Source organism: Penaeus vannamei, chromosome 15 (genome assembly GCF_042767895.1).
Source record: "Penaeus vannamei isolate JL-2024 chromosome 15, ASM4276789v1, whole genome shotgun sequence".
Taxonomy (NCBI): Eukaryota; Metazoa; Arthropoda; class Malacostraca; order Decapoda; family Penaeidae; genus Penaeus; species Penaeus vannamei.
The window spans coordinates 15,970,459-15,990,458 of NC_091563.1; the positions used below are offsets into that span (position 1 = coordinate 15,970,459).

Sequence of the window (20,000 nt, forward strand, 5' to 3'; positions counted from 1 at the left end):
ATGTGGTGTTGGTGATGACAATGATATGGTGTTGGTGATGATAATGAGCTGGTGATGATAGTGATATGGTGTTGGTAATGATAGTTACATGGTGTCGGTGGTAATGCAAATGATATGATGATACGGTGATGGTGATGATACCGATATGGTATTGGCGATGATAGTGATGCTGGTATTGAAACGGTGATGGAGATGATGATATATGGTGATGATATGGTGATGGCAGAAGCAACTGTGAAAGGGAGGGATGATGATAGTGATATTATAATGATAGAAATATCTACATGACACTGACTGAATTTGCGTGATTATTCCTAAAAATAATTATTCTTTCTCTCTATCTATGTCTCTTTAATTATATTTTATCTATTTCTTACATTTCTTATGATCGTTTTTTTTTCTATTACTCCTTATCTCACCTCTTTACTCTCGTCTTATCTGTTCAGTCTCATTCTATTTCTTGTAATTTCCCCTCTAACTTCCCCTTCCCGTTTTATCTTTCCATCTCTCCTCCTCCCTTCCTCTCTTTCCATTTCCCATCATCGCCTCTTCACCCCTTTTCACGCTTTTATTATCCTCTACGCTTCCCCTTCTTCTACTAACTTTCTCTTTTCTTCTTTTTATTACATCTGTCTGTCTTCGCCTTTGTCTCAATTCTGCTTTACATCACACATTTTTTTACACATTTTTTCATTTATCCAAACCTCATACATCTATATCTATATCTCTATATATCTATCATAAATCTGTGAATTATTATTTTTTCGTGGCGATCGAACCCCATATACTTATATGTATATAAATCGAATGTAAATCTGTATTAACAATCTTAAATGTTGATTTATCTATATCTATGTCACTAGATCTTAACCTAGGGGGCATCAGTCACTTCCAAGGGAGGCTTGAGCCCCTGGGATGAAAAAACAGGAATTTCTCTTAATTCTATTTGTTGTTTTCTTAACCAGAGCATGGTGAAATAATAAGTTCATGATAATGTGCTTAATTCATATCAAATGAAAAGAATAAGAACATATTTCACATTTTCTTAAAAATCTGGGAGGGAATTCTATTCATAGATGCAAGGGAAGACAGATTCCTAGAGAAGGATTTCAAATTTTCTTTAAAATCTGCAAGGGAATTCTATTCATAGATGCACGGGGCACGTGCAAGGAAAGACAAATTCCTAAAGAAGGGGTAATAGCAAAAAAGGTCAAGAACCCCTGACCTATATCACTCTCTCTCTAATACGAATCTAAAAATAAAAAAAAAAAATAATCAAATAAAAATATGGCGATCGCACTCACCCTGTTGCCGACCTCCAACACCTTGTTCAACTCGACCGACATGCCGTGATGTTCAATGGCGAGGAAGATGGTGTTCAGGATGATGCACAGCATGATGAACAGGTCGAAGATGGCGTCATGAACAATCACGTGCATGACGTTCTGTACTTTGAGCCACGTGCGGTAGTTTGCGCAACACTCTCGGCATTTGTCACAGTTGCGGTCGACGAGCTCGTCTGGTTTTTTGGCGGGAAAGAGAAAAAAGTGAGTAGGCCTATTCTTCTGGTATCTTTTATAATGATTTTATGCATCAATCTACTAATCTATTTATTAATTCATTCAATCTATCTATCTATCTATCTATCTATCTATCTATCTATCTATCTATCTATCTATCTATCTATCTATCTATCTATCTATCTATCTATCTATCTATCTATCTATCTGTCTATCTATCTATCTATCTATCTATCTATCTATATATCTATCTATTTTTTTATCTATCTATCTATATATCTATCTATCTATCTATCTATCTACCTACCTACCTACCTATCTAACCTATCTAAACATTTATATACATATACATACATAAACGTTGCATTCCCCCCGCCCCAAAAAAAAAAAAAAAAAAAGTTCCACCCCCTCAAAAAGAAAAGAAAAGAAGAAAAAAATCGTTTTACCTTCGACGACGACGATGTGTTGCGATGACGCTGACAAGGCGGCTGGCGAGGACGGGCTGACGCCATTGCACTTTCGGCGGGCATAGAGGGTCGTCTCGGCTTTGCCCACGGGTTCCTGAGGGAGAGGGAAGAGAGAGGGGAGAGTGAGTGAGAGTGAATGAGGGGATGGGGGAGAGAGTGAGGGATAAGGGAAGAGAGTGAGGGAGTAGGGAAGAGAGTGAGGGAGAGGGAAGAGAGTGAGGGAGAAGGGAGAGAGTGAGGGAGAGGGGAGAGAGTAAGAGAGGGGAGGGTGAGTGAGAGTGAGTGAGTGAGAAAGTGATATGCCGAGAGAGAGAGAGAGAAAGAGAGAGAGAGAGAGAGAGAGAGAGAGAGAGAGAGAGAGAGAGAGAGAGAGAGAGAGAGAGAGAGAGAGAGAGAGAGAGAGAGAGAGAGAGAAAGGCAGAAAGAGAGAAAGAGAAAAAAAAAGAAAGAAGAAGAGAAAAAAAGGTAAAAGAGAAAAATAAAAAAAGAAAGAAAAATAAAGAGAAAATGAAAGAAAAGAGAGAGAAAGGGCACATCAAGCTAAATAACCAACAAGGAAAGAATGGACGAGCAAAACAAACACTAAGAAACATTCCCCGTTGTTAGCGTTCGAACGTTTCTTCATTAACCGGGGAATAAATGAAAAAAAAACGGTAATAAACAGCGAGACAAATTTATAAAGGAGTAATTGAGATATAAAAGCAAATTAAGAGAAACGAATGGCGTCGTTTCACTTCTTCCGAAAGACAATTGTGCTCCTCCTCCCGCCCCCCCCCCCAAAAAAAAAAATCTTGACGGCTTCGAAAAAAAGTGGAGGGGGAGGAAACGTATGAGAAGGAAGAGGAGGAGGATGAAGAGGAGGAGGAGGAGGATGAAGAGGCGGAGTAGGAGGATGAAGAGGCGGAGGAGGAGGAGGATGAAGAGGCGGAGTAGGAGGAGGAGGAAGAAGAGGAGGAGAATGAAGAGGCGGAGGAGGAGGAGGAGGAAGAGGCGAAGGCGGAGGAGGAAGAGGCAGAGGAGGAGGAGTAGGAAGAGGAGGAGAAGGAAGGAGAAGAAGAGGAGGAGGAAGGAGAAGAAGAGGAGGAAGAGGAGCAGGAGTAGGAGGAAGATGAAGAAAAAGAAGACGAGGGGGGGGGAGGAGGAGGAGTATGTAGAAGAAGAAGTCGAGGATGAGGAGTAAGAGGGGAAAGAGGAGGAGGAAGATCAGAAGTAAAAGAAGATGAGGAGGAGCTGGAGGAGGAGAAAGAGGATGAGGTGGAGGTAAATAGGAATAGGAGTAGGAGATGGGAGTACCGGAAGAAGCTGAATGTAACAGGAGGAGGAAGAAGGAAGAAAAGAGAAGGAAAAGGAGGAAATAATTTCACTGGAAGTCGAAACACGACTACAGAGAAAGTAACTGTAAAAATAAAAACGATAATACCAAAACACAATAACAAAACGGCGACATTTAGAGAAAAAAAACTCCAAAAGCATAAAAAACAACAAAAAACAAACAAACAAACAACTACAACAACAACCAAAAAGCTTCGAAAAGAGACGCCATAAAAGACCCATTCTGCGGCAAGAAATCTCACCAAGGTCACGTGACATAAGGGAAAAGAAACACAAAAAAAAAGAAAATGAAAAAAAGAGAAAAAGAAAACAGAAAAGTCATTTACGGAGTTCTTTAAGGAGATTATATAAAGATAGGGGGGGAGGGGGGGAGGGGAGGAGGAGGCGAGGTTTGTACTTGAGTGGAGGGAAGTTGCAGTGAACCTCTCCTCCTTGGCACTTTCCTTGGCACTTTGGCTGGCACTGCGGAAATATGGGTGTTTACTTGTACTTTACAGGTGCCACGTGACTCCTTATTTAGTGTTATTTTCGGAGGGAACACTACTACAGGGATTCATTCAATTCTGGTCGCGGTAAAAAAACAAAAACAAAAAGGAAAAAGCGAAAAAAAAGCGAAACAAAACAAAAAAACTGGCAATCTCCTCTAGTCAGTTCTGTCAACAAGGATCAGGGAATATTTTCTATAGCGGGTTGGGTGGATCTTTTAATCTCTCGATTTCTCTCTTTTTTCTATTTTCTTATTCTCTCTCTCTCTCTCTCTCATATATACACACATAGACATACACCCTCTCTCTGTCACTGGCTGTCTGTCAGTCTGTCTACCGGCCTGTCTGCCTGTCTATCTATCTGTCTGTCTGTCTCTCATTTACGCCTCACTTCACAAAGCCCATCATAAAGCGACCCTCCCGTCCTTCTACAAAGTTTTCCCTTTCCTTTTTTTCTTCCCGCCTTTCCTCGTGATGCGCCTTTGTCCTCTCTCCCTTTCTTTCTCTCTCTCTCTCGCTTTCTCTCTCTCTTTCTCTTGCTTTTTTTTTCTCTCTCTCTCTCTCTTGCTTTCTATCTCTCTCTTTTGCTTTCTGTCTCTCTCTTTTGCTCTCTTGCTTTCTCTCTCTCTCTCTCTCTCTCTCTCTCTCTCTCTCTCTCTCTCTCTCTCTCTCTCTCACACTCTTGTATTCGCCCCTCTTTTACTCCTTTTCTCCTTTACAGTGACTTTTCGTATCTCTCTATCAGCCCCTTTTGCCTCTCTCTTTCGTACACTTGTCATTTTCCTTATTTCTCTCTCGTGTGTAGGTGAAGGGGTCTGTGTGTGTGGTGGGGGGGAGGTGTTCTAACGGCCGTTCTCTCGTGACAATAACATTTGACCTTCATTGAACCTTGAACTCCCAAAGGGCAAGGCAAAGGGGCAATGCAGCTCTATGCTTTTTTTTTTTTTTTTTTTCTTTTTTTTGAGAGGGGAGGGTGGGAAGCGGTCTCACAAAATGTAAGAGAGAGAGAGAGAGGAAGAAGAAGAAGGAGAAAAAGAAGAGGAAGGACAGAGAGAGAGGGAGGGAGAGAGAGAGAGAGAGAGAGAGAGAGAGAGAGAGAGAGAGAGAGAGAGAGAGAGAGAGAGAGAGAGAGAGAGAGAGAGAGAGAGAGAGAGAGAGAGAGAGAGAGAGAGAGAAGGAAAAGACAGGGAAAGAAAGGGAGGGTGTGTGAGACAGTAAAAGAAAATAAATCAAATAAGGCAAGAAGAAAAGCAAGAAGAAAAAAAATCCGACTCTCAGAGCTCAAAAATAAGCCTTTATGAATAACGCCAAAACGTCTTCCTTTATTCGACCGGCGACGTCTAAAAGGAATCACTGACGGCAGGGGAAGTTCCTCATGCCTCCCCCCCCCGCCCCCTTCTGTGCCGACCGCCTACGATTTCGGGCTGAAGTCGGCGCGTTTCGGATCCTTGTGTGGGCGGGCGGGAGGCGGGGGAAGAAAAATGGAGGAGAGAGGGAGAGGGAGAGAGAGAGGGAGAGGGAGAGGGGGAAGAAGGGAAGAGGAAGAGAGGGAAGGAGGGGAAGGAGAAAGGAGGAGAGAGGGAAATGGGGAAGAAGGGAAGAAGACGAGGAAGGAGAAGGGAAGAGGAAGAGGGGGAAGGAGAAGGGAAGAGGAAGAGGGGGAAGGAGAAGGGAAGAGGGAGAGGGGAAAGAAGGAAAGAGGGAGAGGGGGGGAAGAAGGTAAGAGGAAGAGGGAGGGAAGAAGGGAAGAGGAGAGCGGGAGGAAGAAGGGAAGAGGGAGAGGGAGGGAAAAGGGAAGAGGGAGAGGGGAAAGGAGAAGGGAAGAGGAAGAGGGGGAAGGAGAAAGGAAGAGGAAGAGGGGGAAGGAGAAGGGAAGAGGAAGAGGGGGAAGGAGAAGGGAAATGAAAGAGGGGGAAGAATAAGGGAAGAGGAAGAGGAGAAGGGAAGAGGGAGGGAGGAAGGAGAAGGGAAGAGGGAGAGGGGGAAGAAGGAAAGAGGGAGAGGGGGAGGAAGAAGGGAAGAGGGAGAGGGAGGGAAGACAGGACGAGGGAGAGCGGGAGGAAGAAGGGAAGAGGGAGAGCGGGAGGGAGAAGGGAAGAAAGACGGGGGAAGAAGGGAAAAGAGAGAGGGGGAAGAATGTAGAGAGAGAGGGAGGGAGTGGGAGAGAGGAGAAGAAAAAAAGAAGAAGAAGAAAGGAGGAGGAGAGGAAAAGGGAAGAGAAATGTCCCTGTTCCCTTCTTGCTTTGGATCTTCTCGCCTCTCTTCCTCTGCTCTCTTTCTTTCATTCCCTTTCACCTCTGTTTTATTCAATAACAGCCCCCACCCCCAAATTTTCTCCTTTTCATTTTCTCTCGCTGTTTTAATTCTCAGTCTCTTCCTCTCCCTCTCCTTCCTTCCCTCCTGGTCTCTTTAATTTTCTCTAAACCCCTTTGGCGTTTTCTATTTATATATTTTTTCTTTCTTTCCCTTATTCTCTCCTGTGCTATCTGCCATTATCATTCCCTTTTCTTCTGTTCTTATCCCATGGTTTTATCTCCCTATTTATTGACACTGCCTCTTCATTCTTATCATCTTCTCCCTTCCTATTCCTAGTATCTCCTCCCGTCTCTATCCTTCTCCCTTCTATCTCCCCCTATCACTCTTCCTCTCACCCACCGCGCTTCTCCTCACTTCCCCTGAATTCCTGTGCCCTTACTCCAGACTTTCCCCAACTCCCTTCCTTGCTCCCCCCTCCCTTCCTCACTTTCCTTTCCCCCCCCATCGTCCCTTCACTCCAGCCTCCCCCACCCACCTCTTTGGTGTCTTAAATGTCCAACGGGCCATTCTTTCGACGCCCCCCGCCATCTCGCCTATACTCCTGCTGAAATTCTCCCTTTCCCCCTCCTCTCTTCACCTCCTTCTCCTCTCCCTCATCCTCCCTCTCCTCTCCCTTCAGCCCCTCCATCTCCTATCACCTCACTCCTCCTCTCCTCTCCCCTCATCTCCCTTCAGCCCCTCCATCTCCTCTCCCCTCATCCCTCCCTATCCTCTCCCCTCATCCTTCCTTCTCCTATCTCTTCAATCCTTCCTTCTCCTATTTCTTCAATCCCTCCTTCTCCTTTCCCTTCAAACCCTCCCTCTCATCTCCTCTCCCTCCTGTCTCTCTTCTCCCCTCCCTCCTGTCTCTCCTCTCCCTTCAATCCCTCCCTCTCATCACCCCTTATTCCCTCATCCTTTCCTTTCCTCTCCCCTCCCTTCACCCCTTCCTCTCCTCACCGTTCTCAGACAGAGAGGAAGAAGGTGCAGGTAGACAGACAGAGATAGTGGAAGAACCACTCCAAATATAAGAAAAGAAAAGAAAGGAAAAATATATACTGTACCATCAATCGAATAGTTTCCTGCGATATTAGCATTCCCCAATTTGCAATAAACAAAAGCGAGGTAGTTCCTCCATTTCCACGGCCCTCTTAAAAAGAAAAAGAAAAAGAAAAAGAAAAAAACAGGAAAATGAAAAGAGAAAGAAAACGAGAGAGAAAAAAGAGAAAGAGAAAGAAAAAATACGAAAAGAAAAAAAGATAAAGGAAAGCGAAGAGGAAAAGGAAAAGAAAGGGGAATAAAAGAAAAGAGAAAATAAAACATACACACACACCGTGCATGAGACAGTATTGCTCGTGAATGATTAATGATACATACCAGATCCCCTCCCCCCATCCCTCCCCACGTACACACCCAATTTCGTAAAAAAAATATCCCAAGAGATTACAAATACGATCTGTCCCATTTTCTTTCATAAGATCACCAAAGAAAACGGGGAAAATACATTTTACCGGGCTCCTACCGGGATGATTTTCCATGGCCGAAAACAAAAAACAAACACACAAGAAAAGAAAAGAAAAATATACCGGTTTATGCAATTACACATGCTGTATCGTAAACTTTGTAATACGGAGAGGTTCCAGGACTAACTTTGTACATGGTAACTTTCACAATATTTTGGTGGGGATGGGAGGGGGGGTTAACCATGATAGCGGAGAAAGGGAAGGAAGGGTTGGGGAATGAAAGGAGAGGATGAAAAAGAGGAAGAGGTAGAGGAAGAGGAAGAAGAAGAAGAAGGAGGAGTTGAAGAAGGAGAAGAATAAGAAGAAAAGGAAGAAGAGGAGGAAGAGGAATAATAAGAAGAGGGAGAGAGGATAAAATGAGACAAAAGAGGGAGGAAGAGAAGGACGAGAGGGAGAGTAAAAGGAACAGAAGGACGAGAGGGAGAGTAAAAGGAACAGAAGGACGAGAGGGAGAGTAAAAGGAACAGGAGCAGAAGTTACAAGGGAAGCAAATGAAAGAGCAGGAAGGAAAGACGTAATAAACAAGTGCCTTCCAATAACACAAAAGATCCGATCCGAGTTAGACTAAAAAAAGAGAAAAAAAGAGAAAGAGAGAAAAAAAAAACGAAGGACGGCCCAAGGAAGGATTTAGGAAGAGAAGGCCGAGGGATGGGGAGAGGAAGAGAGAGAGGAAGGAGGGGGAGGAAGGGAAGGGAGGGGGAAAAGAAGGGACAGGGAAGGAGGGGGAAGGGAGAGGGGGAGAAAGAGAAGGGAAGGAGGAGGGAGGAGGGCACGGAAGGAAGGGGAGAAGGGAGAGGGGGAGGAGGAAGGAGGGCACGGATGGAAGGGAGAAAGAGAGGGGCGAGGGGAGAAGGGGAGAGGAGGAGGGAGGAGGGGACGGAAGGAAGGGAGAAAGAGAAAGGAGAGGGGGAGGAAGGAGGGGGCGGAAGGGACGACGAGGGGCGAGGAGAGAGAGTGGATGAAGGGAGAGAGGAGAGAGGAGAGAAGACCGGGGGAGAGGGGGAGAGGGGGAGAGGGGAGGGAGAGGGGAGAGGGACACTCCAGCCCAATCCAAATAAGAGCTTCTTAATTGAATAAGTCAGCTGTGAATGTGTGGATCTTCGACGTTGCTCGGAAGAACGTTGTCTGGCTCTCCGAATTAGATTAAGACACTTGGACTTTTAGATTTTTAGACTTTTTAGAATTTAGAATTTGACGTGAGAGGAGGCCTGTGCTCTCCCGAATTCGAATTTGACTTTGAGACTTTTTGACTTTTTAGAATCTAGAATTTGACGTAGAATACTTTTTTTTTTTATGGATATGAACTTCGTGTCCTTAGATTTTAAATTTTGAATTTTGGGAGTGCGGAATTTGAACTTTTGATGTAGAATCGTATTTTTTAAAACTTTGGAATTTAGAATTCGCCATTGAATTAGGCTACTGGAGTTTTTCTTTAGCAAAAAATTGTCAAAAAACTGAATCAGATTACCACAGACTTTGAATCTTAAATACAAGAGTCTGACTTGGCATGTTGATACTGATGACAAAGGCAAAATTACTTCTTAAAAAACGGGGAGAGGGGAAGGGAGGTAGAGAATGGGGTAGATAAAGAGGAAGAAAGAGAAGATCATGATGAAGAAGAGAAGAAAAGAAAAGAAAAGAGAAGATGGAAAGAGAGGAAAATGAGAAGAAAAGAAAAGAGAAGATGGAAAGAGAGGAAAATGAGAAGAAAATAGGTAGATAGATACAAAGATAGACGGAGAAAGGGAGAGAGGGAGATTGGCAAAGAGGGACATTGGGACAGGGAGAGAGGGAGGGAGAGGGAGAGAGGGAGGGAGAGGGAGAGAGGGAGGGGAGAGAGAGAGAGGGAGAGAGAGAGAGAGAGGAGAGAGAGAGAGAGAGAGAGGGAAGAGAGAGAGAGAGAGAGAGAGAGAGAGAGAGAGAGAGAGGGAGGGAGGGAGGGGGAGAGAGAGAGAGAGAGAGAGAGAAAGAGAGAGAGAGAGAGAGAGAGAGAAAGGGAGCGAGAGACAGAGGGAGAGAGGGAGAGGGAGGGAGGGAGGGAGGGAGGGAGGGAGGGAGGGAGGGAGAGAGAGAGAGAGAGAGAGAGAGAGAGAGAGAGAGAGAGAGAGAGAGAGAGAGAGAGAGAGAGAGAGAGAGAGAGAGAGAGAGAGAGAGAGAGAGAGAGAGAACTTCCTCGCCAGACAAAAGTAAAAAATCTGAAGGCAATAACCACGGAAAGCCAAAGTTTCCTCGACGAGAAGAAACAAAATGTGGATAGACAGGTGAATAAATATAGAACAGAAAGAAAGAAAAAATATTGATGTTTCCCCTCCAATTCTCGTTTCTCTTGTTTCTCCCCCTCCTTTCTTTCCTTCCTTCCTCCTCCTTTCCTTCCTTCCTTCCTCCTCCTCTTCCTTTCCTTCCTTCCTCCTCCTCCTGATTTCCTTTCCTTCCTTCCTTCTCCTACTTTTTTCTATCATCTCTTCCTCCTCCCTGTTCTTCCTTCTATTTCCCCCTACTCATCCCTCTCGTTTCGATACTTGAAGATAGGCAAGAACATTTAAAAAATGATAAAGATAGGAAGAATGAGAATAAGGAAAATGAAAAAGATAGGAAGAATGAGAATAAGGAAAATGAAAAAGATGATGATGAAGATGAAGAAGAAGAAGTAGAAGAAGAAAATGAAGAATAAGGAGGAGGATAAGAAGAAACAACAAAAAAAAAAAAAAGAAAGAAAAAAAAGAAAGAAATCCCGAGAGAGAACGACGAAGTAAAAAACAAACACACCCTTAATTCATTAATAATAAAGGAAGAAATACAGACGAACGCAATAAACAGAGCAATTAAAAGGCCCAAAGACTGCACCGAAACGGGAACCAGAAGCGGCCCTCCCCCCCCTCTCCTTCCCCCCAACTTCCCCTCTCGTAAATCATCCTCCACTGCCCCTCTCCCCTCCCCCCCCCCTCTCTCTCTTCCTTCCCCTCTGAATTTCTCTTTCCTCCTCTCCCCCTCCCCCAATTTTTGTTCTTCGGAATCTTGGTAAGAGAGGGGAGGGAGGAAGGGGACTGGGAGAGAAGGGGGGGAAGGAGTGGGATAGGAAGAGGGAAGAAGGGAGGGGGAGGGGGTGGGAGTGGGAGGGAGGGAGGGAGGGAGGGGGAGAGAGAGGGAGAGAGAGGGAGAGAGAGGGAGAGAGGGAGAGAGGGAGAGAGGGAGAGAGGGAGAGAGAGAAAGAGAGGGAGGGGGGGTGTGGAGTGGGGAGGGAGGGAGGGAGGGAGAGAGAGAGAGAGAGAGAGAGAGAGAGAGAGAGAGAGAGAGAGAGAGAGAGAGAGAGAGAGAGAGAGAGAGAGAGAGAGAGAGAGAGAGAGAGAAAGTGTCAGACAGAGACAGACAGCGAGTCATCGAGACAGTGACAGGCAGACAATGGCGGATAGATAAATAAGCAGATAGAGAAGCTTATCAAAAACAAAGAGAGAGCTTCCTGCAAGACTCGCTCTCTACTCTCACTACTCACACTCTCTCCAGCTGTCCATTACCTCCACGGGAGAGGCGACAGGGATACGAGCATATAAACTTTTTTGCTTGCTTGCTTGCTTGCGAGGGTGGGAGAAGGAGGGGGACGAGTTTTTGTCTATGAGCTTGTTTTTTTATTTATTCTAAAAAGGGATACTGATGAGTTTCTGACTATGATTTTTTAAAAAGAAAAGTAGTAGAGGATGAGAAACGCGTATTAGGTATGGATCTATGTGTGTTTTATGTTGGGAGGGGCTGAAGAATAAACCTAATCCTATATATACACATAATCTTAGTCTATTTACTACCGTAATGTCACTGTTCAATCGATATGTTTTCTAATTATCTTGCATTGAAGTTAAGTTTATATCAACTTCATCTACCAGCTAAAACAGTAGATGAATCTCCCATTTTATAAAAAGACTGAGATTTACCGTATTTCCTCTTTCCTCAAGTATCGGCGAGGGGGATGGGGGGATGGGAAGGGGGGGAGAAAGGGGAGGGAAGAAAAGGAGAGAAGGTGGAGGGGAGGGAAAAAAGGAAGGTAGGATTGGGTGGAAGGTAGGAAAGAAGAGGGGGAGGAGGCGGAGGCGGAGGAGGAGGAAAAAGAGGAAGGTAGGGAGATTGGGAAGGAAGGTAGGGAGGGAGAACTGGGAGAAGGGAGGGAGAAGGAAAGGGAGGGGGAAGGGGGAGGGAGAGAAGGGGAGAGAGGGAGAAGGGAGCGAGAGGAGGAGGGAAAGAATCTCCGGTGATACATGACGTACGGTTTTTCCCTCGTCCGTAGATGACTCGACACGAATACAATACACCCTTTCAGGGAGATTGCACGCAGGTTGCAACACACCTGCTTCCTATTCCCCGCTTTTTTGTTCCTTCTTCCGTCTTTCGCGGATCTGATCCTTTCGACGACCGAGGGCGAGGGACGGGGCCGGCGCGCCGAGCGCTCGCTCGTGGCGGGGCGCTCGTCGAGTCGCGCGCGAGCGGAGCAAGCAGAGCAAGCTAAGAAAGCAGAGCGAGTAGAGCAAGCAGGGGAGTACAACGAGCCGATTACCTGGACGATGTGCGGGAGGTGGTGGATGGAGATGTTGTCGGCGCCGTCGTGGTCCCCGACGACCCCCGAGTCGTCGAGGGACGGCTGGCGGTGCGAGGCGTTGTAGCCCAGCCGCAGGTGCGGCCGCGGCTCCTCGCAGCCCCCCCGCAGGGCCACGATCCCCTGCTGGGGCGCGGCGCCCCCTGCGTGCTGCCTGGTGTGGCAGTGGCAGGTGCAACAGCGGGTGGAAGCTGCAGTACATGGGTCGCAGGAGGAGGAGGCCCCGGTGCGAGGCGCCCCCTCCCCGCCCCCGGGGGGCACCCCGTCCCCCTCGGGGGCAGGGGGGCCCCGGTGGCCGTCCCCCTGGCAGGGCTGCGGCGAGGCCGGGTGCGGGGAGGGCGCTGCGGGCGTGGCGGAGGGCGGGGGCGTGATGACGAGCGACGCGGGCCGAGAGAGCGGCTGGCTGCCCTCCAGCACCCCCAGGTGAGACCCCCCCAGCCGCGGCGTGGTCGGGGGCGCGTCCGGCTGCTTGGGGGTGTCTTCGGACGAGGGACTCCCCCGGCCCTTCCCTTCCTTCTCGCGCTTCTTCTTCTTCTTGTTGGCGAAGGCGTCGGTGAGGATGCCGGCCCCGCGCCGCATCACGATCACGCGCCGGTTCTTCGGCTTCTTCTTCTCCAGCGGCTTCGCGTGCGTCAGCTTCTCGGGGTCGAAGCTGAAGGTGGAGTCGTCGCGGTGGTCCATCAGGTCCTTGGTCTTCTCCTGCGGACGAGGGAGAGAAAGAGGCGTTAGGATCGGAGGCGGGTCAATAAAGGCGGCGTTAGGACTCCTTAACATTGCTTTTTTCGCTCTTAAAGAAGGTGCAAAGGAAGTGCCGGGGATTTCTCGCAGCTTATCTGGCCCTTGGAAATAGGGGCGATCGCGAAAGGAAATATGATAATCAAGCGAAGAGAGATAAGGCCGTGAAATGTTGCAACGGGGAAGGGAACGGATGGAAACTGAGAAACAAAAAGAGGGTTCGAAAAATTGATAATGTGAGGGAGAAAGAGAGAAAAAATAAGAGAGAGAAAAAGAGAAAGGAGGAAAAGGAGACATGAGATAGATAGACACACAGAGCGAGAGAGAGGGAGAGAGAGAAAAATGCGAGAGAAAGAGAATGCGAGAGAGAGAGAGAGAGAGAGAGAGAGAGAGAGAGAGAGAGAGAGAGAGAGAGAGAGAGAGCGAGAGCGAGAGAGAGAGAGAATGCGAGAGAGAGAGAGAGAGAGAATGCGAGAGAGAGAGAGAGAATGCGAGAGAGAGAGAGAGAGAATGCGAGCGAGAGAGAGAGAGAGAATGCGAGAGAGAGAGAGAGAATGCGAGAGAGAGAGAGAGAGAATGCGAGAGAGAGAGAATGCGAAAGAGAGAGAATGCGAAAGAGAGAGAGAATGCGAGCGAGAGAGAGAGAGAGAGAGAGAGAGAGAGAGAGAGAGAGAGAGAGAGAGAAATAGAGAGAGAGAGAGAGAGAGAGAGAGAGAGAGAGAGAGAGAGAGATAGAGACAGAATGAAAGAGAGAGCGAGAGAAAGAGAGACAGACAGAGAATGAGAGAGAGAGAGAGAGAGAGAGTGCGCGCGAGAGAGAGAGAGAGAGAGCATTCGCGAGAGAGAGAATGCGAGAGAGAGAGAGAGAGAGAGAGAGAGAGAGAGAGAGAGAGAGAGAGAGAGAGAGAGAGAGAGAGAGAGAGAGAGAGAGAGAGAGAGAGAGAGAGAGAGAGAATGAGAGAGAGAGAGAGAATGCGAGAGAGAGAGAGAGAATGAGAGAGAGAGAGAGAGAGAGAGAGAGAGAGAGAGAGAGAGAGAGAGAGAGAGAGAGAGAGAGAGAGAGAGAGAGAGAGAGAGAGAGAATGGGAGAGAGAGAATGCGAGAGAGAGAGACAAGGGGAGAGAGAGAGAGAGAGAGAGAGAGAGAGAGAGAGAGAGAGAGAGAGAGAGAGAGAGAGAGAGAGAGAGAGAGAGAGAGAGAGAGAATGGTGAGAGAGAGAGAGAGAGAGAGTGAGAGAGAGAGAGAGAGAGAGAGGGAGGGAGAGAACGAGAGCGAGAGAGAGCGAGAGCGAGAGCGAGAGAGAGAGAGAGAGAGAGAGAGAGAGAGAGAGAGCGAGAGAGAGAGAGAGAGAGAGAGAGAGAGAGAGAGAGAGAGAGAGAGAGAGAGACGAGAGAGAGAGAATGCGAGAGAGAGAGAGAGAATGCGAGAGAGAGAGAGAGAATGCGAGAGAGAGAATGCGAGAGAGAGAATGCGAGAGAGAGAGAGAGAGAGAGAGAGAGTTGAGAATGCGAGAGTGAGAGAGAGAGAGTTGAGAATGCGAGAGAGAGAGAGAGAGAGAGAGAGAGAGAGAGAGAGAGAGAGAGAGAGAGAGAGAGAGAGAGAGAGAGAGAGAGAGAGAGAGAGAGAGAGAGAGAGAGAGAGAGAGAGAGAGAGAGAGAGAGAGAGAATGCGAGAAAGAGAAAAATACGAGAACAACAGATGGTAATGATAGTGATTAAAAACGAACAAAATACCAGAGCAACATAAAATCACGTGATTAAAGGGCCTTATAAGCTGCGGGATCCTTCACAAGCCTCGGAAATCTGCGCGTGTCAGGTGTCATAGCCAGTGTCAGGTGCCATAAGCGGTGTCAAATGCACAGCCACGTACCAGGCTGGCTCTGATACCGGACATGACACGTGCCTTTTTTTGTTATCTATGGACCTTACTATCTAAATTTAGAATAAAATTTCTATTTAACTATGTGGTGATGGGCAAATTTCAAATAATTATCTCCGATAAAGCAAATATATGCATGCAAATACACACACACAGACGCAAAAGCCCACCGATGTACACATAAATACACACAATCGCTTCCTTCATAAACACACACACAAATGTGCACATAAATACAAATAACCATTTCCTTGATAAATACCCACACAGACAATACTAAACACACTAAAACACACACACATACGCACACACACACAATCTCCTTCACTCCCACCTCAGAAAGTTTACAAACTCTCGTCCTTCACTGTTAGAACGACGTATACTTCCGTTTGTGAGGGTTTATATACCATACTAATTATGAGGCCCCTTCTGTGAGGGTGCTGTGAGGGGGGATGGGGGATGGGGGAGGGGGAGGGGGGATGAGGGATGGAGGAGAGGAAAGGAGGAAAGGCGGAAAGGCGGAAAGGAAGGGGGTAGAGGGAGGGAGGGAGGAAAGGAGGGAAGGATGGAGGAAGAGTGAACGGGAGGGTGGAAGAGGGGAGGGAGGGGGTAGGGGAGGGAGGGGAAGGGGATGGTGGATCTCATCTTGTCTGGCTATTCTTTCCGGTTGAGAGGGAAAGGGAGGGAGGGAGGGAGGAAGAGGGAAGGTTCGGGAGGGATGGAGAGGGAGGAAGGAAGGAAGGAAGGGGGAATAAGAGGGTGAAGGAGAGGGAGAGGGAGAGGGAGAGAGAGAGAAAAAAAAGAAGAAAGTGAGACAGAGAACGAGAGAAACACTGCAAGACATGATGTTTTTCCTCTTCCCTCTTCCTCCCCCCTTCCTTCTCCCCCACCGCCTTCCCCTCCTTCATCATCATCTCACGAATAGATTAAGGAAAAGAAAAGGCGAGCATTAATTAATTCTAAAAGAACGCTGGCAGAGGATTTCGAGCGATCGTTATACGGAAAGCGACGCCAATTTTACTTTCTTACTCCTTTTTTTGGAATGTTTTTCTTCTTCCTTTTTTGGATTTTTTCTTCCTTCTTTTTTTTACTTTTTTTTCTTCTTCCTTTTTGTTTTTTTCTTCCTTTTTCGCTTTTTTTCTTCTTGCTTCTTTGTTTTTTTTCTTCTTCCGTTTTTGGCTTTTTTTTTCTTCTTCCGTTTTCTTGGTTTTTTTCCTTCTTCCTTTTTGCCTTTTTTCTTACTTCCTGTTTTGGCTTTTTTTCTTCTTCTTCCTTTTGTTTTCTTTCTTCTTCCTTGGCGACTTTTCTTCTTCCTTTATGACTTTTTCTTCTTCCTGTTTGGCTTTTTCTTCTTCCTTCTTTGGGTTTTTTCTTCTTGTTTTTTTTTCTTCTTCCTTTTTTGGCTTTATCCTTTTTTTGTTTTTTCCTTCTTCGTTTTTTGATTTTCTTCGTTTCTTTTTGTTTTCTTCTTCGTTTTTGTTCTCTTCCTCCTTCTTTGGCTTTTTCTTCTTCTTTTCTTGGCTTTTTCCTTCTTCCTTTTTTGGCTTTTTTTCTTCTTCCTTTTTTGGCTTGTTTGCTTCTTCGTTTTCTAGCTTTCTGTTTTTCTTGTGTTGTCTTTCGCTCGTCTGCCAAAGGAAGGTAGGGGTGGAAGTAGGGGATATGAGAGGGAAGTGGGGGAAGGTGGGTGTGAAGTACAGAGGCAAGGGGGGGGGGGAGGTAGGAGGGGGAGACGGGCTGGAAGGATGGGAGTGGGGTAAGACTTTTAGGGATTTGCTTCGGCTAGGGTGTTGTGGGGGGAGGGGGTGGAGAGGTGGGGGTGAAGTGGGGGGGAAACGAGTGAAATAATGGGGAAATTTAGATGTGGGTGAAGTGGGGTGAAGTGGGGGAAGTTGAGTTATGGGAGACAAGGTATTGGGGAGGAGGAGGGGAGGTGGGGAAAAGGGGGAAGTGGGGGGAAGGGGGGCAAGGTGCAGGGGGGAAGCGTGACGGGAGGTGGGGGAGGTATGGGGGAAGCGGCAGAAATTAAGGGAGGTTAGGGAAATTAGGGAAGGTTGGGGATAGGGGTAGAAGTGGGGGAGGTGGGGGGATGTGGGAGAAGGTACAGGGAGAGGTAAGCAGCAGTGTTAGGTGGGTGGGGGGAGGGTTGGGGAAGAAGGAGAAGTAGAGTGGTAGGACTGGTGGGTTGGGGGTTAAATAGGAGTAGAAGAAAATGGACTAGGAGAAAGAAGAACAGGCTGAGGATGAGGAGAAGGGGAAGGGAGAAAAAAAAAGAAAATTAAAGGGATAAAGAATACGAGGAGGAGAAGGAAGATGAGGAGGAGAGGGAAGAAGAAGAAGAGGAGACTGAAGGATAAGAAACGATGAAGAAGGATCAAAAGAAGAAAATGAATTTAAAAAAACAGACCTCCTCACTGCCTAGGGACTGGCCGCAGAATATTTAATAATGCTTATATGCTGGAAGGCGTTGAACCATTACCACTCTCAACCATTACCACTGCCCTCGCCCACACCCCCACCCTCCTAGCCCTCGCTCCCATCCCACCTCCCTCCAAGCTCCCTCTGTCCCTTTCCTCCCTCCCTCTCACTTCCTCCTCCTTAGTTTCCTGCTCCTCCCACTCCTACCTCTCTCCATAGCTCCTCGCTCTTCTCTCCTTCTCCTCACTCCCCACCTCCTCCTCGCCCCACTCTCGCTCCCCCCTTCCTTTCCTCCCCCAACCAATCCCATCCCATATCCTTCCCTCTCCCCTTACCCTCCACATGAGGATGAGAAGGAGAAGGAAGAGGGGGAGAGGAAGCAGAAGAAGAGGAGAAAAAAAGAAGGAAGAAAAGGAGATAAAGGGAATGGCGATAGAGGAGGCGGAGTAGAAAGAGGAGGAGTAGTAATAGGAGGAGGAGGAGGAGGAGGAGGAGGAGGAGGAGGAGGAGGAGGAGGAGGAGGAGGAGGAGGAGGAGGAGGAGAAGAAGAAGAAGAAGAAGAACAAGAAGAAGAAGAAGAAGGAAGAGGAGTAGGAAGAGGAAGAGGAGAGAAGAAGAAGAAAAGAGGAGGAGGAGGAAGCAGAGGAGAAGAAGGAGGCAAGAGGAGGAGAAGAAGAAAGGTAAGGAGGAGGAGAAGAAAGAGGAGGAGGAAGAGGAGACGAAGAAGAAAGAGGAGGTGGAGGAGGAGGAGGAGGAGAAAGATGAGAAGAAGAAGCAAGAGGAGGAGGAGGAGGAGGAAGAGGAGAAGAATAAAAAAGAGGAGGAGGAGGAAGAGGAGAAGAATAAAAAAGAGGAGGAGGAGGAAGAGGAGAAGAATAAGAAAGAGGAGGAGGAAGAGGAGAAGAATAAAAAAGAGGAGGAAGAGGAAGAGGGGAAGAAGAAGAAAGAGGAGGAGGTAGAGGTGGAACAGGTGAAAGAGAAATCAACAGGGGATTTTTTTTTTTACCTCAACCGAATCCCATTAATAAAATCAGCATTCACAATCGTGGCTATCCACTTCAATCGTACGTAAATATATTGGAAAAAATCCAAATTGACCCATTCATTTATCTGCAGCTACTAACCCCCTTTATGGCACTGGCACTGGCACTTTGGGCGGGAATATGGGCGTAATTCCAGCCCCTGTCGCCGGGATTGTGTCTTCGGATTACTCATGGCTCACATTTTTTCGATGTTATTTCTTCTTCAGATGCCTATGATCTCTCTTTTTTTTCGCTGTGTTTCTGTCTTTATCTGTTTGTCTGTTCTCTCTTTCTCACTCTCCCCCCCCCCACACACACGCACACACACACACACTGCAAAAATATCAAAACATTAAAGAGAAAAGATAGAAACCATCTTGCTGTAGGCCTACCTCAATCTCTCGCAAAACAAGACGTCTTCCCCTCATACCAATATCTCACACTCGCCTCCCTCCCTCATTCTCTCACTCCTTTCTTCCCTCTTTTCATACCTCACTCACTCACTCCTTCCATCCCTCACTCACTCACTCCCTCACCTTCTTCCATCCCTCACTCACCTATCCTCCCTCCCTCCCTCCTTCCATCTCTCACTCCCTCCCTCCCCCCTTCCATTCCTCACTCACTCACTCCCTCACCTTCTTCCACCCCTCACTTACCTTCCTTCCCTCCCTCCCTCCTTTCATCCCTCCCTCCCTCCCTCACCTTCCTTTATCCCTCACTCACTCACTCACTCCCTCACCTTCCCTCCCTCACTCCCTCACTCACCTCCTCCGTGTTCTCCGCCTCCTCCTCATAACTCATGGCCACGACGGCGAGCATCAGGTTGATGAGGTAGAAGGAGCCAAAGAAGACGACGATGGCGAAGAAGCCGACTTGGAGAGGACCCTGGGTAGCGATCACCTGTTGGGGGGGGGGGGTGAGTTATATTCTTTCGAAGAGAGAGATGGTGAATATTAATGAAGATATCAATTAAGTAATGGTGTTCATGGGGAATGGAAATAGTAATGGTAATAACGTATGTGATGATAATGAAAGTATCAATCATAATAACGATAATAACGATAATAATACCAAGAATGATACCGTTGATAATAATAATTACACTAACGACTATGCTAGTTACAACCCTTAAGAAATAAAAGTAAAATCACAAGATAAACTGCATTAAAACATGAACAAAATCAGAAACGACTAACCAATAACGAAAAAATAATAATGACCACACCATCACCCAAAAAATAACACCACCAACAGGACTAAACGACGCCTAAAATACCACAAACACCAACAACCACGCGAAAACCACCCCCACCACGCCGACCCCAAACGCCACGGTAAAACCACCTCTATCGACAAAGCCAAAAGTACCTCGCCTAACAACACGAGGCATAACAACTGCACTCGCGCGATGCAGGTGCAACGGCCATCGTTTCATTATATCTGCAGCAATTAATTAAAGCTGAATGCGATGTTCCTGAAGTATCCGATCAAGGTGCAATGTTTATTCATAGTTAATTATAGAGAGACGGAGGTGGTTTGCGGGGGGGGGGGGTGACGGGAAGACAGAGGTCGTTGCTCGCGATGGCGTCTGTTATCGTGCGTTGGTGTTGTTATCTTACTCTCGTAGTTGTTTTTTGTTATCTTTTTGTTGTCATTGTATTCCAATATCATTTCGTTGCAATTGTATTTTATTATCTTTTTGTTGTAATTGTTTTTTGTTATTTTTAATTGTAAATGAATATTATTTTT

General features: G+C 46.8%; 1 protein-coding gene across 1 annotated transcript in view; it reads right to left on the bottom strand.

Moving 5' to 3' along the window:
• The window catches only part of LOC113818717 (sodium channel protein 60E-like), a 299,991-nt gene that overhangs the window by 49,448 nt on the left and 230,543 nt on the right, over positions 1–20,000 (bottom strand). The window contains exons 9-12 of the mRNA XM_070130151.1: positions 19,017–19,151; positions 12,163–12,900; positions 1,967–2,081; positions 1,305–1,519 (exon numbers count right to left, since the gene is read on the bottom strand). Coding sequence (XP_069986252.1) covers positions 1,305–1,519; positions 1,967–2,081; positions 12,163–12,900; positions 19,017–19,151 — 1,203 coding nt within the window. The remainder of the gene's footprint in view (positions 1–1,304; positions 1,520–1,966; positions 2,082–12,162; positions 12,901–19,016; positions 19,152–20,000) is intronic.